This window comes from Oncorhynchus gorbuscha, linkage group LG10 (genome assembly GCF_021184085.1).
Source record: "Oncorhynchus gorbuscha isolate QuinsamMale2020 ecotype Even-year linkage group LG10, OgorEven_v1.0, whole genome shotgun sequence".
NCBI classification, from domain to species: domain Eukaryota; kingdom Metazoa; phylum Chordata; class Actinopteri; order Salmoniformes; family Salmonidae; genus Oncorhynchus; species Oncorhynchus gorbuscha.
In genome coordinates, this window is record NC_060182.1 from 57,898,180 (window position 1) to 57,925,763 (window position 27,584).

Here is a 27,584-nt window from a genome sequence, read left to right on the forward strand (position 1 = left end):
CATAAGAGCACCAGCTGTTCCGGATGACTGTGTGATCACACTCTCCATAACCGATGTGAGCAAGACCTTTCAAAAGGTCCAAATTCACAAGGCCACGGGACCAGATGGATTACCAGGACGTGTACTCAGAGCATACACGGACCGATTGGCAAGTTTACTGACATTTTCAACCTCTCCCTAACCGAGTCTGTAATACCTACATGTTACAAGAAAAGAAAGAAAAGTGCTCAAGATAGCGAAGTTATCCTGCCTAAATGACTACCGCCCTGTAGCACTCACATTGGTAGCCATGTAGTGCTTTGAAATGCTGGTCATGGTGCACATCAACACCATCATCCCAGAAACCCTAGACCCACTCCAATTTGCATACCGCCCCAACAGATCCACAGGTGACGCAATCTCAATCGCACTTCACACTGCCCTTTCCCACCTGGACAAAAGGAAGACCTATGTGAGAATGCTGTTCATTGACTAAAGTTCAGCATTCAACACCATAGTGTCCACAAAGCTCATCACTAAGGACCTGGATCCTGGACTTCCTGACGGGCCGCCCAAGGTGGTAAGGGTACGCAACAACTCATCTGCCACGCTGATACTCAACACAGGGGTTCCTCAGAGGTGTGTGTTGAGTCCCCTCCTATAATCCCTGTTCACCCACAACTGCGTGGCCAAGCACAATTCCAACACCATCATTAAGTTTGCTGACGACTCAGTTGTAGTAGGCCTGATTACCGACAACGATGAGACAGCCTATAGGGAGGTCAGAGACCTGGTAGTGTGGTACCAGGTCAACAACCTCTCCCTCGACGTGAGCAAGATAAAGGAGATGATCGTGGACTACAGGAAAAGTAGGGCCGAACACGCCCCCATTCGCATCGACGGGGATGTAGTGGTGCATCGACAGGGCTGTAGTGGACTTTCAAGTTCCTTTGCGTCCACATCATGGTCCAAACACACCAAGACAGCCGTGAAGAGGGCACGACAATACCTTTCCCCCCTCAGGAGACTGAAAATATTTGTTATGGGTCCCCAGATCCTCAAAAGTTATACGGCTGCACCATCGAGAGCATCACCGCCTGGTATGGCAACTGCTCGGCATCCAACCGTAAGGCACTACAGAGAGTAGTGCGTACAGCCTAGTACATCACTGGGGCTAAGCTTCCTGCCATCCAGGAACTATATGCTAGGCGGTGTCAGAGGAAGGCCCAAAAAATTGTCAAAGACTCCAGTCACCCAAGTCATAGACTCTTCTCTCTGCTACCACAAGGCAAGCGGACCAGAGCGCCACGTCTAGGTCCAAAAGGCTCCTTAGCAGCTTCTGCTTCCAAGCCACAATTAAACAAATGGCAACCTGGTCTATTTTCAATGACACCCCCCATTTGTTTTTACACTGCTGCTACTTACTGTTTATTATCTATGCATAGACACTTTACCCCTACATACAAATTACCTTGACTAATCTATACCCCCATACATTGACATTGACTCGGTACCAGTATTTGCAATATTCTGTATTACCTCCCAGCGGTAACCCAAACCAATAATACCTCATAAAAGAATAATGGCAACAATTGACAAGAATGAACCGAGTCATAACCCTTAGAGAATTTTTAATATTCTCTATTACCTCCCAGTGGAGGAGTGAGGGGGGAATGAAAGGCCTTAAGATGTCCAAAATCTTCTCAGGAAAATATCAGTAGTAACACACCAAATCAATACAGTTCAAACAACAATAAACAATCAACTCACACACAAGCTCCCTTTAACTAAAATGTCAACCCAAATACATCTGGAATGGCAATAATACTCCAGCGACACTGAACATCGAAGGGAGCATATTGAAAAAAATTAAGTCTGCTGCAGTATAAAGCACTGGAATGATAGAAAGAAAATCTGATGGTTTGTTGGTTTGTATGTTAAAGTTTTACAACAATGTTGCTACTAATCCATGTGATCAATAACAGGAGCGGTCCCGAAAGATTACAACTACGACCTAGAGCGGTAACACCGCCGATCGACTTAAACACTTTACAAACTAAGCACGCTCAAAATACAGTATCAAACTGCCGCGCCAACCGAGAGCTCCCACACAGAGCCGGAAGAGCTATCTTTATTTTCTCCTTCCTGACTGCTGATGCGCTCTTAAAGTGGCAGCGCACAGTGAAGGCGCCGTGCAGGATTTTGTCACACTTTCCTCCCCCCAGAAACAGAGAGGATTCAGGCTTTGGCAGGTTCATGTTCCCACTACACAATATCAGGGACGTTCTCATCATCGGAGTCCTCCAAGAAGAGTTCCTGCAGATGTTGCTTTTGCCTGCGATCCAGCTCTTCTGCCATAGGGTTAGCAAGGCTTTAGGTCAACGACATGCACCGTCCTGACATCTTCCCAGTGTCTTCCAAACAGACCAGGTAGTTCACCGACCCCAACTGCTGCATCACACAGTAGGGACCTTTTCAATCTCGAAGCTAGCTTGGCAGTGAACTGCTTGGGCGACTTTGACAGATGATTAGAACGGATCCAGACACAAGACTGGTTTGGGAAACACATGTCTCGTCCATGTCAAATCAAATCAAATCAAATTTTATTTGTCACATACACATGGTTAGCAGATGTTAATGCGAGTGTAGCGAAATGCTTGTGCTTCTAGTTCCGACAATGCAGTGATAACCAACAAGTAATCTAACTAACAATTCCAAAACTACTGTCTTATACACAGTGTAAGGGGATAAGGAACATGTACATAAGGATATATGAATGAGTGATGGTACAGAGCAGCATACAGTAGATGGTATCGAGTACAGTATATACATATGAGATGAGTGTGTAGACAAAGTAAACAAAGTGGCATAGTTAAAGTGGCTAGTGATACATGTGTTACATAAGGATGCAGTCGATGTTGTAGAGTACAGTATATACATATGCATATGAGATGAATAATGTAGGGTAAGTAACATTATATAAGGTAGCATTGTTTAAAGTGGCTAGTGATATATTTACATCATTTCCCATCAATTCCCATTATTAAAATGGCTGGAGTTGGGTCAGTGTCAATGACAGTGTGTTGGCAGCAGCCACTCAATGTTAGTGGTGGCTATTTAACAGTCTGATGGCCTTGAGATAGAAGCTGTTTTTCAGTCTCTCGGTCCCAGCTTTGATGCACCTGTACTGACCTCGCCTTCTGGATGATAGCGGGGTGAACAGGCAGTGGTTCGGGTGGTTGATGTCCTTGATGATCTTTATGGCCTTCCTGTAACAACGGGTGGTGTAGGTGTCCTGGAGGGCAGGTAGTTTGCCCCCGGTGATGCGTTGTGCAGTCCTCACTACCCTCTGGAGAGCCTTACGGTTGAGGGCGGAGCAGTTGCCGTACCAGGCGGTGATACAGCCCGCCAGGATGCTCTCGATTGTGCATCTGTAGAAGTTTGTGAGTGCTTTTGGTGACAAGCCGAATTTCTTCAGCCTCCTGAGGTTGAATAGGCGCTGCTGCGCCTTCTTCACGACGCTGTCAGTGTGAGTGGACCAATTCAGTTTGTCTGTGATGTGTATGCCGAGGAACTTAAAACTAGCTACCCTCTCCACTACTGTTCCATCGATGTGGATAGGGGGTGTTCCCTCTGCTGTTTCCTGAAGTCCACAATCATCTCCTTAGTTTTGTTGACGTTGAGTGTGAGGTTATTTTCCTGACACCACACTCCAAGGGCCCTCACCTCCTCCCTGTAGGCCGTCTCGTCGTTGTTGGTAATCAAGCCTACCACTGTTGTGTCGTCCGCAAACTTGATGATTGAGTTGGAGGCGTGCGTGGCCACGCAGTCGTGGGTGAACAGGGAGTACAGGAGAGGGCTCAGAACGCACCCTTGTGGGGCCCCGTGTTGAGGATCAGCGGGGAGGAGATGTTGTTGCCTACCCTCACCACCTGGGGGCGGCCCGTCAGGAAGTTCAGTACCCAGTTGCACAGGGCGGGGTCGAGACCCAGGGTCTCGAGCTTGATGACGAGCTTGGAGGGTACTATGGTGTTGAATGCCGAGCTGTAGTCGATGAACAGCATTCTCACATAGGTATTCCTCTTGTCCAGGTGGGTTAGGGCAGTGTGCAGTGTGGTTGAGATTGCATCGTCTGTGGACCTATTTGGGCGGTAAGCAAATTGGAGTGGGTCTAGGGTGTCAGGTAGGGTGGAGGTGATATGGTCCTTGACTAGTCTCTCAAAGCACTTCATGATGACGGAAGTGAGTGCTACGGGGCGGTAGTCGTTTAGCTCAGTTACCTTAGCTTTCTTGGGAACAGGAACAATGGTGGCCCTCTTGAAGCATGTGGGAACAGCAGACTGGTATAGGGATTGATTGAATATGTCCGTAAACACACCGGCCAGCTGGTCTGCGCATGCTCGGAGGGCGCGGCTGGGGATGCCGTCTGGGCCTGCAGCCTTGCGAGGGTTAACACGTTTAAATGTCTTACTCACCTCGGCTGCAGTGAAGGAGAGACTGCATGTTTTCGTTGCAGGCCGTGTCAGTGGCACTGTATTGTCCTCAAAGCGGGCAAAAAGTTATTTAGTCTGCCTGGGAGCAAGACATCCTGGTCCGTGACTGGGCTGGATTTCATCTTGTAGTCCGTGATTGACTGTAGACCCTGCCACATGCCTCTTGTGTCTGAGCCATTGAATTGAGATTCCACTTTGTCTCTGTACTGACGCTTAGCTTGTTTAATAGCCTTACGGAGGGAATAGCTGCACTGTTTGTATTCAGTCATGTTGCCAGACACCTTGCCCTGATTAAAAGCAGTGGTTCGCGCTTTCAGTTTCACGCGAATGCTGCCATCAATCCACGGTTTCTGGTTAGGGAATGTTTTTATCGTTGCTATGGGAACGACATCTTCGACGCACGTTCTAATGAACTCGCACACCGAATCAGCGTATTCGTCAATATTCCCATCTGACGCAATACGAAACATGTCCCAGTCCACGTGATGGAAGCAGTCTTGGAGTGTAGAGTCAGCTTGGTCTGACCAGCGTTGGACAGACCTCAGCGTGGGAGCCTCTTGTTTTAATTTCTGTCTGTAGGCAGGGATCAGCAAAATGGAGTCGTGGTCAGCTTTTCCGAAAGGGGGCGGGGCAGGGCCTTATATGCGTCGCGGAAGTTAGAGTAACAATGATCCAAGGTTTTACCACCCCTGGTTGCGCAATCGATATGCTGATAAAATTTAGGGAGTCTTGTTTTCAGATTGGCTTTGTTAAAATCCCCAGCTACAATGAATGCAGCCTCCGGATAAATGTTTTCCAGTTTGCAAAGAGTTAAATAAAGTTCGTTCAGAGCCATCGATGTGTCTGCTTGGGGGGGATATATACGGCTGTGATTATAATCGAAGAGAATTCTCTTGGAAGATAATGCGGTCTACATTTGATTGTGAGGAATTCTAAATCAGGTGAACAGAAGGATTTGAGTTCCTGTATGTTTCCTTCATCACACCATGTCCCGTTAGTCATGAGGCATACGCCCCCTCCACTCTTCTTACCAGATAGATGTTTGTTTCTGTCGGCGCGATGCGTGGAGAAACCCGTTGGCTGTACCGCCCTGGATAGCGTTTTCCCAGTAAGCCATGTCTCCGTAAAGCAGAGAACGTTGCAGTCTCTGATGTCCCTCTGGAATGCCACCCTTGCTCGGATTTCATCAACCTTGTTGTCGAGAGACTGGACATTGGCAAGAAGAATACTGGGAAGTGGTGCGCGATGTGCCCTTTTTCGGAGTCTGACCAGAACACCGCCGCGTTTCCCTCTTTTTCGGAGTAGTTTCCTTGGGTCGCTGCATGCGATCCATTCCGTTGTCCTGTTTGTAAGGCAGAACACAGGATCCGCGTCGCGGAAAACATATTCTTGGTCGTACTGATGGTGAGTTGACGCTGATCTTATATTCAGTAGTTCTTCTCGACTGTATGTAATGAAACCTAAGATGACCTGGGGTACTAATGTAAGAAATAACACGTAAAAAAACAAAAAACTGCATAGTTTCCTAGGAACGCGAAGCGAGGCGGCCATCTCAGTATGTTTGTCATAGTTTCTGAGCTGTCGTTGTGTTGGCTATGATTCTGCTGGCCTCCGCTCTGGCTAGCAAGGTATGGTGGTGTTGGACTGCATCAAACGCTGAGCAGTCAGGTGAAATGTTGGAACTTTGCAAGACTCTCTCCATCGGACATTTTAGTGGCCTTCCCAGGTAGAGTTCGGAGGGAGTGACCCCAGAAGACTCCTGGACCGCAGAGTTCAGTGTAAATCGAAATTCAGGAAGATGCTGATCCCACCTTGTGTGCTTATCCCCGACAAATGAAGCAATCATCCCCTTCAGGTGTACCCTCTCGGTCAGGTAGGCCGTGGTCAGCTTGGCAACTACACCCAAATAGGTACAGAGCTCTTTGTAAATTCTGAGATGAACTGCGGACCTGCGGAGTCCTGTATCTGGTAAAGACCTCCCTTCACAGAATTAGAACAATGGCAGAGGCAGTATATAGCCTCATTATTGTTATTTCATTGTGTAACTTTTTTTGCTTGTTGGTTAAGGGCTTGTAAGTAAGCATTTCACGGTAAGGTCTACAACTGTTGTATTCGGGGGATGTGACAAATACAATTTAAATGTATTTGACATTTGGGTTGACATTTTAGTTAAAGGGAGGTTGCATGCAAGTTTGTTTATTGTTCTTTGAACTGTATTGATTTGGTGTGGTACTATTAACATTTGGCCGACATTTTAAGGCCTTTTTTGACTATGAACACACCCCTACACACCCATTAATTCCCCCATCACTCCTCCACTGGGAGGTAATACAGAATATTGCAAATTCTCTAAGGGTTATGACTGGGTTTATTCTTGTCAATTGTTGGCATTATTCTTTTATGAGGTATTATTGTTTTTGGGTTACCGCCGTGCTGTGATGTGTTTTATATGGTGTGTCTTATCCTTTCTCTCCACTGGCTATCTGGAAAACAGGCTACCCTCTAGGCAGTCTCTTCTGATATGCGTGCATCTGGTAGTGGGTCTCTATCTATCCTACTATTTTCCTTTAGGCAGGTTTAATACCTGCCTGGAACCCAAATAAAAATAATTTTCTTTACCCTCTAACAATACTCCTATAACTTTATGTTCGTATTCTTATCTTTTATTATTTCTTATTGTTGTTGCGTTGTTGAGAAGGAACCTGCAAGTAAGCATTTTATTGGACGGTGTTTACCATGTGTATCCTCTAAAAATGACTAAGAAAACATGAATCTTGAAATAAAACTTGAAACACACACGCTGCACACGCATACACTATGCAATCTCTCCTGGCCAGCTCGCTGAAACATGTAAAGTGGTATTTTCCACTCTTATCTGGCTGAGCTTAGCACAGCTGGGTGGAGGTCATTTGTCTGTCTGAAGGCAGGTCTATAAAAGCCTGGCACAGAGTCACAGGCTCTGACTTTGAATTAACCACACACTGCAGGAGCAGATTGCCCCATGGTGCCTCCTGTCCTATCTGAAATAAGAGCCACAAACAACCGGCTGGCCTTTTCAAATTTGCAGCCTATTTATTTTCCCATATTCTGAACACACCTGTTCCCTAGAAATGTAATGTCCCCATGTATTGAACGATTGAGAACTAATCAAATGGCTTGTATTTCTCACACTAAAATGTGAGCTTGTAGACTTTATTTGCTGCTCCTCATATAACCTCTAATGCTTCACTATTTCTTATTGGTCTTTCTTCCGTGATCTCCGCTCTCCCAATGTAATGACCACCATACAGACACATACAGTACATATATTATCACCTAGCGCTAGCCATCAGAGTCAAAAGGCCCCCAGAGAGCTGTCGGTTTGCCATAATGGATCGCCTAAAGTTACTATGCCTTACTGCATTTTAACCCAGAGCCAACAGAGCATTGCTAGAGAGTAACTCAGCTCATCCATCACTAATATCAGTTGCCCATGCTGACCATTTTGGAACACGTCATCCCAAGACGCGACACATCATAGCTATGCAGTACCATAACTGCAGTCTGGGAGGAGAGGGACCTTGAGATGTTGTTTTTTCTGTTGGAATGGAATAAGACCGTTTAGCAAATGTACAGTACATTGCGGTCTCTACTTTGCTATGATTCTCCCTCAATTCATATAGCCAAAGTATTTTCTCCTGTATGAGAACTACAATGAGAACAAGTTTGTTGACTGGTTGCAGCAATATTTTAGGTCATTGTGAACTCGCGACTAATTGTGACAAAAGTAGAAAAATGCCTTTCGGTGTGGGTGTGTGCAATTACATTAACAAAATGTGTCTGCAATAATTGGGTTAGCTCTTCTCTAACAACATCCTCTCCACCCCGCCCCCGCTTTTGTTGTCTTTTAATTTCCTGGGCGCTTATGAAAACAGAACAACTAAACAAGGGAATGCTTCCTCCCACTCATGTTGATGATATAATGTTTTGGAAACTTTACAGTAGCAGGTGGCAGAACGACTTGAGCAATTCTCCTTCCTTCGATTGGAACAAAAGCTCATTATAATCTTGGAATAATCAAAAGGAAACATAGCTCCGAACAGCAATGATTGGGGTTCACAGGATGGCAGAAAGGACACAAGATTAGTTAGATAACAAAGCAAGCACTCTATCATGTAGGAACTATCTTACTTTATGTGCAATCATTGAAAACATTACTATGTTGATTTAAATCATAGTTGGTACTCTCAACATTAGCATTCCCAAATGGACTCTCATAGCAGTAATATGCTGACTGCGCTAGCGGCAGGACTCATTCTCATTTTACAGTATAAATATCCACTTTTCACTATGTTCAGACCACATAATATGGCAACAATATTTGATTATACTAATCATGATATACTAATCACGATATTTCACATTGTTCATCTGCATAATTGAAATCTAACATTAATTTCCATGAGACAAAGTCCACTATCCTATGGTGCCACTGGTGCCAATGACATCTATAGTACTGCCGACTGGTCTGGTGTAGTCAGGCCCTCAGATCAGAAGGGAGGAGTTGGACCGCAGAGGGAAGGAAAAGCAGTCAACTAGTGCTCAGCATATGTGGGAACTCATTCAAGACTGTTGGAAAAGCATTCCCGGTGAAGCTGGTTGAGAGAATGCCAAGAGTGTGCAAAGCTGTCATCAAGGGAAAGGGTGGCTACTTTGAAGAATCTCAAATATCAAATATATTTACATTTGTTGAACACTTCTTTGGTTACTACATTATTCCATGTGTGTTATTTCATAGTGTTGATGTCTTCACTATTATTCTACAATTTAGAAAATAGTAAAAATAAAGAAAACCCCTTGAATGAGTAGGTGTGTCCAAACTTTTCACTGGTACTGTATAAACAATGTACAATTTCAACATAAATAGTTTACTGATTTGTGTCCCAAAATAGCTTAGCATACAATAAAGGAAAGAGAGAAAAAAGGATAGTCACTTATGACTGAGCATTAGTATCTAAAATACCAGTGATAGATAGTGATTGTTTTATTTTTTTACACCATGTGTCCAAAGTTTCTGTGTGCCAAATTACAAAAAAAGTTACAAATGTATGCTTGAGTTATTTGACCATGTCGCTGTGAACCCCTAATAAATAAATTCTGTATTTCCTCTTTGATTCGATTAATGAATAACAAAAATCTGTTTTCGTTTTTTGCATGTCTATGCTCAGACAACCTGTTTGGTGGATTGTGCTGACCGCTTCTATGTGTGTGTGCGCGTGTGTGTGCGCGTGTGTGTGCGCGCGTGTGTGTGTGTGTGTGTGTGTGTGTGTGTGTGTGTGTGTGTGTGTGTGTGTGTGTGTGTGTGTGTGTGTGTGTGTGTGTGTGTGTGTGTGTGTGTGTGCGTGCGCGTGCGCGTGCGCGTGCGTGTGCGTGTGCGTGTGCGCGTGCATGTGCGTGTGTGTTTTGTAGGAGAGGAGACTGCTGCAGAAGGACATACTGCAGCTCAACACCTATGTGGCTTTGTTCACATTCACACCCCAGGAAAGTGAAGACCTAGAGATGAGGTCAGTGGGATCCACACACACACTAACAAAAAACAGACTAATCAATGGTCAGACTAATTCGTGGGATTGCTTAGTCAAAAGTCTCTTATCTGCAGAGGCCAAAAGCTCCTAGCAGCTCACTGTCAGAACTGGATGGATGTTTGATTGGTTTCTAAAGGGACTTGGCTTTGCCTGAACCTTTCCTGCATTCTCTTTGTAATCCCATTGTGTTAACAATTACCTATGCTCCTTTTGAATGACTAACATATACTGTGTTTACCTAGATAAGCAGGTAGGCGTCACTGAATGCATGCTCTAATCACTGCTCAATAGATATTTGTCAGAGTTCTTCTCTAATACAACATGTACAAACATTGTATTTTTTGTTACACATTATAATTGAATTGTCTCTGATATGTGTGTGATCTTCCGTTTATACCTGCTCAGTTAAGCGACCATTAAACCGTCTCCTAATCATACACTCTCAGGAAAAAAAAAAGGTATAGAATTGTACTTGTACTTTTTCTCAATCGTGTACAAGCATTTTTTGGAACAATGTTGTTGACACAGAACTCTGTGGCCTTTTGCGAAACAGTACATGTGTTTTCAAAATGTAGTTGCCTTCTCAAAACATAAATACATCCATCAAAACAATATTACACCGTAAAAATTGCAAAAAGTTCCATCAAAACGATTAACGCAAACCGTACTTATCTCTTGAGTCCAAGCAGACAAAACAAAAAGATTGTTAAAAATACAAGTAGATACATTTTCGTGGAGGTCACTAAATCATGATGATCAAAATTGGAAGTACAACTATCCAAAGGTGCAGAATTATGGGCAATTACACTCCATTTATGGATATTTCACCAAACTATTTCATACACATCAAATATTATTACAGATTTTTTTTTTAAAGAAGAAGCAAAAAAACACCATTTGTAAAGGATTCATTCTTCGGTATCATCACAATCCAAATCCATGTATTCAATAGATAGACTGGTTTGCTCATAGTTTTGTAGACGTTCCATTGGTACACAGGAACACAATCCACAATAGAAATAAGGAAGGGTGAAAACAATGGAGGAACACAACTGGTATGAATGTATAGGCCTCAATCCACACCAAAGCAAAGCTCTAAAATGAAAGGTCACAATGTTAAGAGACAATGACTTAGGAGTAACCCAAACTTATTTAGAAGTAACCCAACTTCATTCTCTGCATCTCCTGCATGTCCGCAATATTGTAAAAAATTAATACAAATTATACAGTCCATTGCCTACATACAGTATTTCCCTATATTGTACATGGTATGACACTGATGGGGTGGTTTAGAATTTTGTGCAGTAGTGTTTACCGATTGCCGGAAACAGTAAGGACAATTGCACACATTTCTTCTCTCTGTTGAAAACAATGTTAATATTCGGTGAACAAAACACTTAAAGCAGCAATCAGCTGTTGAAACAAAGAAATCTCCCCACCCCTATTTCAGTAAAAAGCTGACCATCTATGATATCAAAATGATAGCCTCAAAACATGGTTAAAATGATGTGTTTACATTTACTTTGTTTACAAACATTGGAGTAAAACAAGCTTATATTTTGGGTTCTGATGGGCTTAGACAGTTGAACTAAGCTCATGAGACAATGGATGTACCAAGTGAAGATTGCCCCTTTAACAGTGCATTTTGTATTCACTGGTGACAGTTGAATTTACATTTTAGCAAAAGGTGGTCTAAGATATTCAAGTCAGGTACAAAGCCAGGAAAAGTATCAGAAGTTCTGTAAATGTATTTAAGCATTTGATCATTGCTATTCTGCTATAGATTCATTTTAACACAGATCCAAAAATTGCTTGTACGCAAATAAGAAAAACTGTAAAGCTGAGATCGGAGAAAGTTGAAACAGCGCCACTGGTCTCCCCAGGCACATTTGTTATTGTTTTTGTTGACTAAATGGAGGTGAGGTGTGTCCAAACGGAGGTGAGCAGTGTTGAAGTACATATTCTTCTGTTCAATCAAGCGTGCAAAAAACAGTGTTTGTTGTTTGCAGTAACTTCTTTGTTGTTATAATATCACAAACAGACTTGGCAGTTTCAGCATTAACACTTAAAACCCTGGGCCTTGAGGGACCCCCCTTCGAGCTACTGAACAGTTAGTCTGAATGCAACATTCTAAAGGTGTATTTAATGCATACAGTGGGGCAAAAACGTATTTAGTCAGCCACCAATTGTGCAAGTTCTCCCACTTAAAAAGATGAGAGAGGCCTGTAATTTTTATCATAGGTACACTTCAACTATGACACACAAAATGAGAAAAAAAATCCAGAAAATCACATTGTAGGATTTTTTATGAATTTATTTGCAAATGATGGTGGAAAATAAGTAAGTAAAATAAGTCAATAACAAAAGTTTATCTCAATACTTTGTTATATACCCTTTTTTGGCAATGACAGAGGTAGTCTAGGCAAATAGGCACTGAGTTTGAATGTAGGCCTTGAAATACATCCACAGGTACACTTCCAAATGACTCAAGTTATGTCAATTAGCCTATCACAAGCTTCTGAAGCCATGACACCATTTTTTGGAATATGCAAAGCTGTTTAAAGGCACAGTCAACTTAGTGTATGTAAACTTCTGACCCACTGGAATTGTGATACAGTGAATTATAAGTGTAATAATCTGTCTGTAAACAATTGTTGGAAAAATGACTTGTGTCGTGCACAAAGTAAATGTCCTAACCGACAAGCAAAAACTATAGTTTGTTAACAAGAAATTTGTGGAGTGGTTGAAAAATGAGTTTTAATGAATCCAACCTAAGTGTATGTAAACTTCCGACTTCAACTGTACGTCCTGGATGTCAGGAAACTTGGTCCTAATGATGTACTGTGCTGAATGCACCACCCTATGTAGCTCCTTACAGTCAGATGCCAAGCAGTTGCCATACCAGGCGGTCATGCAACCGGTCAGGATGCTCTCGATGGTGCAGCTGTATAATTTTTTGAGGATCTGGGGACCCCAGCCAAATATTTTCAGTCTCTGTTTTGGTGTGTTTGGACCATGATAGTTTGTTGGTGATGTGGACACCAAGGAACTTGAAACTCTCGACCCGCTCCACTACAGCCCTGTCGATGTTAATGGGGGTCTGTACGGACCGCTTTTTCCTGTAGTCCACGATCAGCTCCTTTGTCTTGCTTACATTGTCATCGCACCACACTGCCAGGTCTCTGACCTCCTCCCTATAGGCCGTCTCAACGTTGTCGGTGATCAGGCCTACCACTGTTGTGTCGTCAGCAAACTTAATGATGGTGTTTGGCCATGCAGTCGTGGGTGAACCGGGAGTACAGGAGGGGACTAAGCACTCACCCCTGAGGAGCCCGAGTGTTGAGGATCAGCGTGGCAGATGTGTTGTTGCCTACCCTTACCACCTGGGGGTGGCTCGTCAGGAAGTCCAGGATCCAGTTTCAGAGGGACGTGTTTTGTCCCAGGGCCCCTAGCTTAGTGACGAGCTTTGTGGGCACTATGATGTTGAATGCTGAGCTGTAGTCAATGAACAGCATTCTCACATAGTTGTTCCTTTTGTCCAGGCAGGAAAGGTCAGTGTGGAGTGTGATTCAGATTGCGTCGTCTGTGGATCTATTGGAGCGGTATGCAAATTGTAGTGGGTCTAGGGTTTCCGGGATGATGGTGTTGATGTGAGCCATGACCAGCCTTTCAAAGCACTTCATGGCTACAGACGTGAGTGCTACGGATTGGTAGTCATTTAGCTAGGTTACCTTAGTGTTCTTGGGAAAAGGCACTTTTGATGTGAGATTACTCTGAAGGTACATTATGTGTATTTATATTTTTGTACCCCAGGGAACAATACTGTTCCCTAACTGTACCCATTTTCACGGAGTGTAAACCAAACATTAACTGAAAAAATATTATAAAGATATCATTTGACCCGATGACAATATGATGGTTATGAGACAATGTCTCTGTGTCTCTGAGATTTTCTAAAACCTTTTGTAAACTGACAATTGTCTAGACTACCATAATGTAAACCTTTTTTTAATGTACTTTTTGATTCGCTGTTACAAAATAAGGGTTTCTCTCTCAACAGCCCTTGGCCCTAGTATCCATTTTACTACATCATTCACTCAGTAATCCTGATAGTCTACTCTTTGGCGCTCCAATATGAGATCCCAGAAAGATTTCAATCATCCCACACTTAATTTGAAATGTATTGACACTAAAGGTTGACCGATTAATCAGAACGGCCGATTAATTAGGGCCGATTTAATGTTTTCATAACAATCGGAAATCGGTATTTTTGGGCACCGATTTGCCGATGTTGTTTTCATACCTTTATTTAACTAGGCAAGTCAGTTAAGAACACATTCTTATTTTCAATGACGGCCTAGGAACGGTGGGTTAACTGCCTCGTCCAAGGGCAGAACGACACATTTTTACCTTGTCAGCTCGGGGGATCCAATCTTGCAACCTTACAGTTAACTAGTCCAACGCTATAACCACCTGCCTCTCTCTGTTTGCACTCCACAAGGAGCCTGTTACGCGAATGCAGTAAGCCAAGGTAAGTTGCTAGCTAGCATTAAATTTATCTTGTAAAAAACAATCAATCATAATCACTAGTTAACTACACATGGTTGATGATATTACTAGTTTATCTAGCATGTCCTGCGTTGCATATAATCTGACTGAGCAGTGGTAGGCAGAAGCAGGCGCGTAAACATTCATTCAAACAGCACTTTCTTGCGTTTTGCCAACAGCTCTTCGTTGTGCGTCAAGCATTGCACTGTTTATGACTTCAAGCCTATCAACTGCCGAGATGAGGCTGGTGTAACCGAAGTGAAATGGCTAGCTAGTTAGCGCACGCTAATAGCGTTTCAAACGTCACTCGCTCTAGCTTAGTTCAGGGCAGGACAAAAACATATACATAAATGTGCCCACTCCTGTTTTACACCTAGAGCAAATTTTTGAATATTCAGAATTTATCTTATACAGTATCTCTGGTGTAAAGTAGACCCTATGTAAAATATTGAATTGCATCAATTGTGTTAAATGAAAGACGCTGAGCATCTAAAATGAGCTTTCCCCATTTCTCATCCTCAACAATGAGACCAAGGTTATCATGCCACTTCATGCAAGCTTTCCAAGGTTCATCATTCCCCAGCAGAGCTGGAAGACCAGAGTACATGTAGGAAATGAAACATTTGACCCCTTTCCTCTCCAGCCACAGTTTATCAGTTTTAGGTTTACTCATGAGCTGAATCCTACCTCCCTGCTGAGTGGCAATGTAATGCCTAACCTGTAGGTACTTGAAGAAATTAGTTTGAGGTAACTGAAAATGAGATGCCAGTTGTTGAAAGGATAGTAGTTCACCTTCTCTATAGAGATTACCAAATGTTTTAATTCCTTTGTTGAACCAAGAAAATGTAATACCATCTCTCAGGACTTTGGATAAGATGGGGTTATTATAGAAAGGTGTTTGTTCATATATAGATCTAAGCTCGTCTGTTTGTTTACAGACTTCTATCCATATATTTAAAGTGTTTTTAATTAAAGTGTTGTTTATGAGACCTAGCAAAGCTTTAGGTGGGCTAATATAAGGTATAGATGCCAATGTAGCAGGGGTCAGACACTCCTCCTCTATCTGTCTCCAAGAGGGTGAACTTGTTGTTGTATCTTGTCATACCCACACAGTCTTTAACTGAGATGGCCAGTAATACAACTGGAAGTCAGGTAGAGTGAGTCCCCCTTCTGAGTATGGTTTGCATAAAGGTGTGAGTTTCACTCTGGGGGGTTTCCCTTTCCACAGAAATGAAGAAACCTTCCTATTAAGTTGTTTGAAGAAAAAAAAGCTTTGGGATTAGGACAGGGCAAGGTTTGAAAAAGGTAAAAACATTTTGGTAATATCACATCTTTACATAATTGACCCGCCCCATATAAGAGAAATTGGTAAATCTATCCAATTCTTCCCCAATCATTTTGAGAAGTGGAGAATAGTTGAGTTGATGTCTTAATAATTTCAGAAGGAATTTGCAATCCAAGTTATGTCATTTTCTGTGGTTTCCAAGGAAATGGCTGGTCTAAGATTGGGTCTGCATAGCTGCCCTGTTAAAAGGCATAATTATACTCTTCGATAGGTTTATTTTATATCCTGAAAAGGTCCCATGTTCTTTCAGGATGTCAACTAATGCTCGGAGTGAAATTTCTTGTTTAGGGAGGTAAGGCAAAATGTCATCGGCATATAGCGAGACCAGATGTTCACGCCCACCTATACGAACACCATGGATGGATGGATGAAATCTGAAAGCTTCTGCCAGTGGCTCTATAGCCAAAGAAAAAAAGGAGAGGACTATAGCGGGACAACTCTGTCTTGTGCCACGTGATAGAGAGAACTGTGAGAAAATGTTTCCATTAGTCAGGATCTAATCTGAGCTACCGGACATTTGTACAGTATTCTAATCAGACCAACATACTTAAGTTCAATATTCATCCTCTGGAAAACTTCAAACAGGTAGTTCCATTCTATACGGTCAAAAGCTTTTTCCACATATAATGAAGCCGCCACTACAGATTGTTGGTCATTCTCTACATAATGCATAACATTAAATAATCTTCTGATATTATCAGGAGATGAGCAGTTGCTTACAAAGCTTGATTGGTCCATATCAACCAAGTCCAGAAGAACCTTATCCAGTCTAAGAGCTATGAGTTTCACAAGAATCTTATATGAAGTGTTCAATAGAGATATTGGTCTATACAACCCACAAAGCAGAGGATCTTTCCCAGGTTTTAACAAAACTGTGATCAGTGCCTGTTCAAGTGTGTCTGGGAGCTTTTCTGTCTCTATGGCATAATTAAACATACTGCAGAGGCTCAATTAGTTTGGGTAAAAAGGATTGATAGAATTCAATAGGGAAACCGTCTAAAATTAGCAAAACTTCCTATAGTTCCGATGTTTTCCCAAAATCCTGGTTGGAGAATTCGCGGATTTCCTGCTTATTCCCTCATAATTCCAGGAATCCTTTAACCAGGATATATTGACAATTTATATGAAATGCAACCCTAGTCATAATTCAATAGACAGCATGTTTAAAAGAGGCATATGACTTCAGGAAGCAACAAGTGGTAATTGAAACAACATTATTTCATGTTTGTCTTTCTTATTGTCAGATGAGATCTAATTTAGAGCACCAGAGCTCTATTCTCTTTGAGTAACTCAGAGAGCATTTTCAGTGCCAGTCCTCTAACAAGAGATGAATGACAAGCAGGAAACAACTACACTGACTGTTGTTTCTCATTGGTTGACAAATATTTGTCAAGGCTTTACATAGGCTTTGAATGGATAACAATGAGGACACCTAAGGAAGAAAAAACAATGGGTGAAAACTGAGGTATCGTTCGTATGGCCATTGACAACTGACAATAATGGAGTGTCATTGAACAGTGTGAGGAGGCAGCAGAAGCTGTTTTCACTGACTTCAGCTACCCTGTAGGGAACAGCAGTAGCATGTGTCTGAATCACCATATTCTGTACTCCAGAATATCCAACAGTCCTTTGTCCTCCAATATTTATACTGACATAACAGCAATATGTTTTAGATTATACACTGAGTATACCAAACATTAGGAACAGCTTCCTAATATTGAGTTGCACCCTCCCCCTACAATTTGCCCTCAGAACAGCCTCAATTCATCAGGGCATGGACTCTACAAGGTGTCAAAAGCGTTCCACAGGGATGCTGGCCCATCTTAACTCCAATGCTTCCCACAGTTGTATCAAGTTGGCTGGATATCCTTTGGGTGCTGGACCATTCTTCATACACACGGAAAACTGTTGAGCATGAAAAACCCAGCAGCGTTGCAATTCTTGGCACAAACTGGTGCTCCTGGCACCTACTACCATACCCTGTTCAAAGGCACTTACACTCTCTGAATGGCACACATACACAATCCATGTCTCAATTGTCTCAAGGCTTAAAAATCATTCTTTAACCTGTCTACTCCCCTTCATCGACACTGATTGAATTGGATTTAAGAAGTGACATAAATAAGGGATCATAGCTTTCACCTGGTCAGTCTCTGTCATGGAAAGAGCAGGTGTCCTTAAATGTTTTGTGCATTCAATGTATGTATGTTCCCGTTCCTGTGACATTGATTTTTAATACGCAATTTATTTCCAATTTAGACCCGGAGACAGAATCGTACTGGCGGATGACTCTAATGATGATTGGTGGAAGGTATGTATGAAAGTGTGTCACTTTTGGAAGACACCGTGTTTAAATTAAGTGCTTTGTAACACCAGAACACTAGTGGCAACTGAGCTGCCACCAACACGAAGGAGACAAAACCTTAACTTTGCTGTAGTATTGAAACATATCATCCCGAGATGTTTTGAAACATTACATGGTGTGTTGTAACACCCCTTAATCAAGTATCGTGCAACACCTTGACAGGAACGGTTAAAACACTTTTTGTTGTATTTAGTGCAGAATTAGATGCACCTTCTCCGTTGGTGTCGTTCCCTCTCTCTATAGCTTATAAACACTATAATGGTGTTTCAAATCCTGCCTAATGCAGAATGACAGTATTATTACAGTATTTTTATGTTTAACATTGATTTATGAATCTGATCATTTGCCAGTTTAACCCATCATGGTAGGCATTGTTGAGCACAGTACTCAATCCACCAGCAATAACTACAGGTTTTACAGCAGACATTGCAGGATGCTGTATTTGTCTCTACAATTAAAAGTTGTAAATGTGGGAATGGGTCGTCTCATCTTTGAATGTAATTTTTCCTGACTGTTTTAATATCTGTTCATCATGACCAATTACACCTCATAGCACAACAAGCTGATTAATACTAATATAGAAGTATACTTTTCTTTCTTCAAACATGCATACAACATTGTGTATAAGAATCATAAATTCAAAACATTTGGAGTGACTCACAATCCTCTAAAAACAGAGCCATGTTGCAAGATAGGAAGAGCAAGGAGATTAAATCCAGACTTACAAATGAGTTCAATCACGCAATTTTGTATATCTTTGATAATCCTCATAAAATATACTTACATTTTGAGCAACATATTAAAGTGGGATTTATTTCCGAATTTCTTTGGTAAAATGAAATGAACAAATCATAGAAATGACTGGCATTGATTTTTATGAAGGCTTAAATTCAATCAGATCAAGCGTTAACCGGCGATGGCAGAAACCCGCATAGCGGATGTTTTGGCGGTGTCGTAGGTGGAGCTGCGTTGGACCCGTCAAATCAGTGAGCGGCTGCTCTTGTTACATTTACATTTACATTACATTTAAGTCATTTAGCAGACGCTCTTATCCAGAGCGACTTACAAATTGGTGCATTCACCTTATGACATCCAGTGGAACAGTCACTTTACAATAGTGCATCTAAAACTTAAGGGGGGTGAGAGGGATTACTTATCCTATCCTAGGTATTCCTTAAAGAGGTGGGGTTTCAGGTGTCTCCGGAAGGTGGTGATTGACTCCGCTGTCCTGGCGTCGTGAGGGAGTTTGTTCCACCATTGGGGGCCAGGGCAGCGAACAGTTTTGACTGGGCTGAGCGGGAGCTGTACTTCCTCAGTGGTAGGGAGGCGAGCAGGCCAGAGGTGGATGAACGCAGTGCCCTTGTTTGGGTGTAGGGCCTGATCAGAGCCTGGAGGTACTGAGGTGCCGTTCCCCTCACAGCTCCGTAGGCAAGCACCATGGTCTTGTAGCGGATGCGAGCTTCAACTGGAAGCCAGTGGAGAGAACGGAGGAGCGGGGTGACGTGAGAGAACTTGGGAAGGTTGAACACCAGACGGGCTGCGGCGTTCTGGATGAGTTGAAGGGGTTTAATGGCACAGGCAGGGAGCCCAGCCAACAGCGAGTTGCAGTAATCCAGACGGGAGATGACAAGTGCCTGGATTAGGACCTGCGCCGCTTCCTGTGTGAGGCAGGGTCGTACTCTGCGGATGTTGTAGAGCATGAACCTACAGGAACGGGCCACCGCCTTGATGTTGGTTGAGAACGACAGGGTGTTGTCCAGGATCACGCCAAGGTTCTTGGCGCTCTGGGAGGAGGACACAATGGAGTTGTCAACCGTGATGGTGAGATCATGGAACGGGCAGTCCTTCCCCGGGAGGAAGAGCAGCTCCGTCTTGCCGAGGTTCAGCTTGAGGTGGTGATCCGTCATCCACACTGATATGTCTGCCAGACATGCAGAGATGCGATTCGCCACCTGGTCACCTGGTCACCTTGTAATCGTTGCCATTGCTCAGTTGTGCACCGGGGCCTCCCACTCCTCTTTTCTAGTTAGAGCCATTTTGTTCTGTGAAGGGAGTATAAAACAGCGTTGTACGAGATCTTCAGTTTATTGGCAATTTTCTTCATTTCTCAGAACAAGGATAGACTGACGAGTTTCAGAAGAAAGTTATTTGTTTCTGGCCCTTTTGAGCCTGTAATCCAACCTACAAATGCTGATGCTCCAGATACTCAACTAGTCTAAAGAAGGCGAATTTGATTGCTTCTTTAATCAGGACTGTATTTCTGATCAATTTTATGTTATTTTAATGGGCAAAAAAATTGCTTTTCTTTCAAAAACAAGGACATTTCTATGTGACCCCAAACTTTTGAACGGTAGTGTATATGTTTTAAAACACGTTCTGTGTATCAAAGCACTTACATTGGGTTTACCCCCTCCAAACACCAGATCTTAGGTTAGGTGCACTACTTTTCATGGTTTCATTACACAATCATGGTGTTTTGAGTCCTATTTTTACAGTGCACCTAGTACTTACACTTAAACCACTACACCGCACAAGTCTGCTGCCATGATAGTATAAGTAGTAGTTGTCATGGTGTATAACATTTCATCTGGATGATGGTTCCAGGGCGTAATCGAGGACAGGATTGGTTTCTTCCCAGCAGCCTTTGCTCACCAGGTGAAGGCCGGGGACAGAGTGTTCAGGTGTCACCGGACGTTCATCGGCTGCAAGGAGCAAGGCCAGATCACCCTGAAGGAGGGACAGGTACGTGATCCCACTGTTATATAAAAATACAATATGGCAAACTACTTTGCAACAAAAAAGGACTCACTTATGCCCATTTGAAATGATACACAAGCAAACATGATTGTTATTATCCATTGTTAAAGAATGTTTATTGTTAGTCCCTTAATTGTTTCCATGTATTACTTTATTTGGCGCAGTTCATGATCAAGCCCCAGCTAAAAGTGGGCATCGGACATAGTTCCTCCTCCCACCAATTCTCATAGGCAAATGGGAATCCTGAGCACTCAGTCCACAGATTCACTCCCAGAACATTCACTTCAAAGGATTGACCTGAGCTGGCCAATTCGGAGTCACCCGTCTCTCAGCAGTTTCCATGGCATTACCATTTTGGCATGGCAAATGGCTTTGCTGTCTCAAATCCTTTTCCCACGATGCTTTGCAGGGGCATTTCCGGATTCAGAGGAGAGTTCAGGCTAGTAACGCCAAATGGAGATGCATTCATTCCAAACACTTTGAAGATGAGTCAGTGACCTCCTAGCTCTGCCTCGATCCCCAATGAGTAGCAACATCTGCTCTCTCCAGTCACATAGCCATTCACACTACCTCTCTGCAGCTGTATTGAAGACTATCAGGCCAATTACAGTCAGGTGTCATTGATATATGGTGGGGGAAATTATATATTTATTACAGTGGTCCTAAAGCTACTTTGCCCCTTAGGGCCAATGTGCATTGTTTATTGAATGTGTTCAAATGTATTTTGCTTGTACACGAGAGCAACCAAATCACGAGAGTATTCGTCTCTGTTCCACCAGATTTGTGTAAGCGGCGAGGATGAACACAGCGGCTTCATCCGAGTGGCCAGTGGAAAGAAGAGAGGCTACGTGCCCTGTGATGTCCTGGAGAACATCTGAGAGAGAGAGAGAGAGAGCGAGAGAGAGAGAAATAGAAAGAGCTGGAGAGAGATGACGAGAGGAAGAGAAGGAGAGAGTGGAGGGAGGAGAGGCACAGTCACATACTCCATTGGTGTACAGGGATGGCTCTGACAGTAGTTTTGATCAGCTGCCAACCTCCCTGGCGCGAGGAGGACGATTGTAATTACAAAATGGCCATCTGAGACTATGGAGGAAGCCGTCTGTTGAGCTAGGACTCTAAACTCCAAAATGTTGCTGTTGGCATTAAGGGAATGGCTTTGTCAGAAGTCAAAGCCAACCTTCCCCATTTCCTTTAAGTCTGAATGGGAACATGTTGAGACGGATCAAATAACCTGAACTTCTGGTCACAATGACCCCACTCTGCCTCCTTGTATCACTGAATTTGGTTTCGTTTGGATTTTTGGTTTGATTTTGTTCGATTTAAAGAACTGCCGTACATCGTGTGTTCTTTGTGTGACTTCCCATTGGAGAATACAGCTGACACATCACGCATGAATTTACTGAATTCATGCTTGCTTTTTTAGCGTCAGCTGCAGTATGTTTCAATGACCTGTTTATCCTATGCCCAAATGTTCAAACACTTGTTCTCTTTATCAAATAGTTGCCTATAGGCCTAGATAATCATTTACATTACTTTGATGAAAGCGGTTGAGGTTACAAACAGCATGAATCCCTTTTTCTTCTATGCTTGTACAATGGCTCCACTGAGCCTTGAGAGGCTCTAGCTCACAATTAAAAGCTCATTCTCCTGAGACAGAGTTATTTTATCAGACCCTCTGACACAAAGAATTCAATGGTTTTGTCACTGGAGAGGAACAACAAAAAGAAATGTGTCGATTCTGAGGGGAGTGTTATTCAAAGGAGTCCTTTTTCTTTCAAAGAAATGCTGTAGTCTTTTGCACAAATCTAGCTAGTGATGTATCTAGTCTAGCTGCTTACCCATCGAAAGACAAAACAGAGCTTTGCATAAAAAATTCAGACTCATGAAAACACCTTTCTAAAAACCTGTCAAAGAGATTCTTTGAATGCTTGAAAACAACGAATACCTAATTTGCTAGTTGAAGTCTGATGATAATGTTCTCTTCAGGTAGCTTGTCATGATATATAGTTTCTTGTTTTTATTTGTAAAGAATAATGGATTTGATAAGAGAGGTACAGTGGGCAACCTTTCATAAGTGGTTCGATACATTGTATTTGAATGTATGTCATCAAATCTGCATACCTGTTATTTCAAGGTATTTGATCACAATCCTTTCAGTGAAACTCAAGTTAATTGGAGTATAGGACATCTAGAGTATAGAAACGATGCAGTATCTTCAGAGCATGAGCTACATGACCTTTGGCTTTGATTTACATTCATGTATGCTTACTCCAATTGCACTAAATGGTCACTCAGATATGGCTATAGCCTTATTCCAATGTAAACTTTCTAGCAAATGCTGAAGAACATTTTTATGTCAGATCAAGACATGCTTGTTGAGATGTAACTTAAATCTATGTATCCCTTTTAATGTCAACGAAAGGGCTATTCCTTTCTCTTCCCTGAGATGTTCTTTTAAGATTTCTTGTTCATCCACATGCATATTTGTTTTCTGTTTTAAAATATTGTTATAAATGAACTGTTAAAGGAAAGGTATTTTAGTAAATCTGTCTCTAAACTAATCTAATCTGTATGTCAAAGGTCACTGTATTGTGTGCACAGAATCAAACATCTATTTCTGATCAATTTTAGTATCAGCATTTTGTGAAAGTATTCACATAATATATAAAGCACATTGACCTTAACTCGGTCTCGAATAGCTTTCTCTTCGAACACTCAACGCAGTGTTAGAAAGGTGTTCTTAATGTTTGGTATACTCAGTGAGGTGAAAATTCACTGTCACGAAGAGGCCGCTATCCCCCTCGTCCTCATCTCCTTCTCGAGCACCATACAGATTTTCCACATGAGAAACAAGACAGTATATCCAATGGTATGTAAAAGGTAGAGCATGAATATTACCAGAAAAGATCAACGTGATGCCCATATTCTTTTGGTTTCTTATGAGGGAATTGGAATCCCTTTATTTCCCTTTGAAATCTCTGGTAATGCAATAATTGACATTTTCATTAGCTCACACATTGGAACTGTTAACTACATGCAATATGGCAATCGAGATTTATCACACATTTTATGCAGAAGAGCACCATCTACAGACAGCATAGTGAACATTGTGTTCTCATGATTATACATAGCATTAATAAGCAATATGGTCACCAAGTCACCGACTCATACAGTTTTTCATTCCTCTTTATACATCTGTCACAAATTATTCATAAAAGTCCCACACAGATAGCCGGGCCTCCAATTTTTGCACCCACACGTGAATTAGCTTATGCTAATTGGCTCATCATTTGCTCAACTGGACCACTTAAATTATCTTCGCCCCATCAAGCTGTTATGATTTGTATGCTAATGAAAACCGCTGTATTGTGGCTCCCACACATAATGCAGCAGGATTCTATAATTATTTTCATAATGTCTATCACAGCATCCCAGGGACTGTATTTGGAGGACTCCTGAGTGGCACAGTGGTCTAAGGCACTGTATCTCAGTGCTTGAAGCGGCCTAAGCCTGGTTCAAATCCAGGCTTTAATTGGGAGTCCAATAGGACAGCACACAATTGGCCCAGGTTTGGCCGGGGTAGGCCGTCATGGTAAATCAAAATTTGTTCTTGACTAACCTAGTTAAAATACAAAAAAAATGTTATTTATTATGGATCCCCATTAGCTGATGCCAAGGCAGCAGCTACTCTTCCTGTCACGTACAAGGAATAGGAGACAGGCACAAGAATACAAAAATAGTTTTTAAAATTTCTCTACCCAAAATAGTGTACGTCATGAACATGACGGGGACGAAACCCAAACCAAACGTGCGCGTGTGTGTGTGTGTGTGTGTGTGTGTGTGTGTGTGTGTGTGTGTGTGTGTGTGTGTGTGTGTGTGTGTGTGTGTGTGTGTGTGTGTGTGTGTGTGTGTGTGTGTGTGTGTGTGTGTGTGTGTGTGTGTGTGTGTGTGTAACACAGGGCTATAACCCAAACAAAGAGTGAGGTGTACCTCTAATAAATACAAGGGACGAGGCCCGTCTAATAACAAGTGCACACTAACATGCAAGCCGATACAACAGAGCACAGGTGCTCACAAGACCAACAGACATGGAACAATAATCAACAAGGACAATGGGGAACAGAGGGCACATATACACACATACTAATCAGGGGGAATGGGAACCAGGTGTGCGTAATGAGACAAGACAGTCTGGGGTTGGTGATAATGAATCAAGTTCAGTGACGCCTAGAGGGCCGGTGAGGTAGACCTCCAGAGCTGGTGAACAGAATGAGCAGCACTACCGGGGGAATCTGTGACACTTCCTGGGGTACAGCAAAATTAAGGCAGTTATACGTTTTAAAAACATTACAATACATTCATAACAAATTTCCATATTAAGGGTGTGCCCTCAGGACTCTACTCTACTACCACATATCTATAACACAAAATCCATGTGTACATGTGTGTACAGTGCGTATGTTACCGTGAATTTGAATGCATGTGTTTATGTTGCTTCACAGTCCCCACTGTTCCATAAGGTGTATTTTTATGAATCTAATAATAAATCTAATTTTACTGCTGGCATTATTTACTTGATGTGAAATAGAGTTCCATGTACTGTAGTCATGTCTCTATGTAGTACTGTGCGCCTCACATAGTCTGTTTTGGACTTGGGGAATGTGATGAGACCCCTGATGGCATGTCTTGTGGGGTATGCATGGGTGTCCGAGTTGTGTGGCAGTAATTCCAAAAAATAACTGTGACAGTCAATCTGAAGAATGTTACTTCAGGGTGAAGTGGTATTAACTCTTTTCTGACTGAACCTTATCGTGATCGGTCCACTTTCCAATCCGGTGCACACGTTAGGAAACCACTCTGCTCATGTTCAGTCCCCTCGACCTTGACTGCAGCAGAGGATAAACCATGAAGTCCATTATTAGGAGATGGTTTTACTGCAGCTCTCAGGTTCAGTTGCCCCATTAGGCAGCTGTTCAGAAGTGTGGTGGCTGTGACTGCTGGATTATTATTTTGGCAGGAGGCAGAGACCGTTCTAAAGACGTGCCCTTGTCTTGCTCCACTGTTCCCTGTCTTTGTCATGACATCCTACATTGGTGTTGGCCTGACATTAGCCTGTATTGCACTGGCAACATTTAGCATTTACAGTGTTGCAGCATGAACAAAAGTGCTACCCAGCTTGGTGAATCCAACGGGTGTTTATTTGACATATATCACACAATGTACACGTTGTCGCACAATGGTGTGGGTGGGTGTGAGTCGGTGGGTGTGTGTGCTTGCGCACGTGCATGCGTGTCGTGGGAAAGAAAGAGGTGCTAAAAAAAAAAATGTGTCTAGCTCAAAGCCATAATAGACAGGCTGTGGTAGTAGTTTGTCGCGTGGCTCATTTTGGAAGGCAAAATTAAAATGAAAAAAGGAAGCCACTGACAGAAAAACAAAAGGGAAACTGTAGCAAAAATGAGCTGTGACACAGAAAAACCCACTTGGCCGCTTCATTGCCTCGCCCCAGCTAGGAATGCCTGGACTATCTCCAGATACTCAGTGAGATTGCCAGTGAAATTAAGAAGAAAAGAGGCTGCTTCAGGTATGCTTGAGGTATGCCATCTCAACAACACCTTCTACCGAAGATAAAGAAATACTTTAATCAACAAAAGACTCCTCACAGGTATATAGCATGCCAGGTGCCACAGTTTTTGTCAAAACAATCATTTTATTCATCCCCCGGATTTATATACAACTATTAATAAATCAATGACCTATGAAATGAGTAGTGGAAGTTGCCTCAAAAGTGTGTTGAGGATTATATTAAGAGTTGCAGGTTGTAGCTTAACTGAGGTTTCCCATTGAGTCGTTTAAGTCGTTGAATGAACATGAGGCTGACGTTAATAACTCACACTCTCCCAGTTGTCATGCCAATGAGCTGTGTGTCAGTGCCCGTGGTGAAAACTGGCATTGGCCTCCTGGCTGGTACCCTTCAACAGCTGGCCCCTCAAACAATCATAACTCTCCTGTAGCTCAACATGATGCCTGTTTGTCTTACAATGCCCTCGTCCATTCTATCCACTTGGTCAATTTCCCTCAGTTGTCCAATAATATAAGAGTCTATGGTATGACTCAACCTTCTAGTATCTGGGCGGATAATTTAACCACGTGTAATAAAACTAGGGTTCATGTGCCGTGGGTAGAGTTTTTGTTTTGTTCAGCTGACATCTCCGGAACAAGCCGGGAACGAGACAAAAACCTCCAGGTGACCATGACAGAAGGTTCTAAGTGCATCCTATAAACATCCTTGGGGACATCCCCAGAACAAACCGGGTAGGGGTGAGTGGGGTATGTTCAGCAATTTTTACATTCAGCATCACTACGTCAAGGGAAATGTGGTATTATTTCTAACAAAGATATCTACATATATTTCTGGATGTTGTGTATCCCTGGTAGTAATCAGAATTCATGTAAACATACGTTTTGAAAACATATCTTGTCCAAAAAAAGCGGTCTCTTGAATATAGGGGCAGCGTAAGTTGAGCCGCCTTAGG

At 42.5% G+C, this 27,584-nt stretch overlaps 1 protein-coding gene across 1 annotated transcript in view; it reads left to right on the top strand.

Annotated features, from left to right (window-relative positions):
* Positions 1-25,614, top strand: part of LOC124046276 (SH3 and cysteine-rich domain-containing protein-like) — a 96,014-nt gene extending 70,400 nt beyond the window's left edge. Inside the window, exons 8-11 of the mRNA XM_046366462.1 lie at positions 9,921-10,015; positions 18,189-18,240; positions 20,899-21,036; positions 21,831-25,614. Coding sequence (XP_046222418.1) covers positions 9,921-10,015; positions 18,189-18,240; positions 20,899-21,036; positions 21,831-21,929 — 384 coding nt within the window. The 3' untranslated portion in view covers positions 21,930-25,614. The remainder of the gene's footprint in view (positions 1-9,920; positions 10,016-18,188; positions 18,241-20,898; positions 21,037-21,830) is intronic.
* Positions 25,615-27,584: the final 1,970 nt, after the last annotated feature.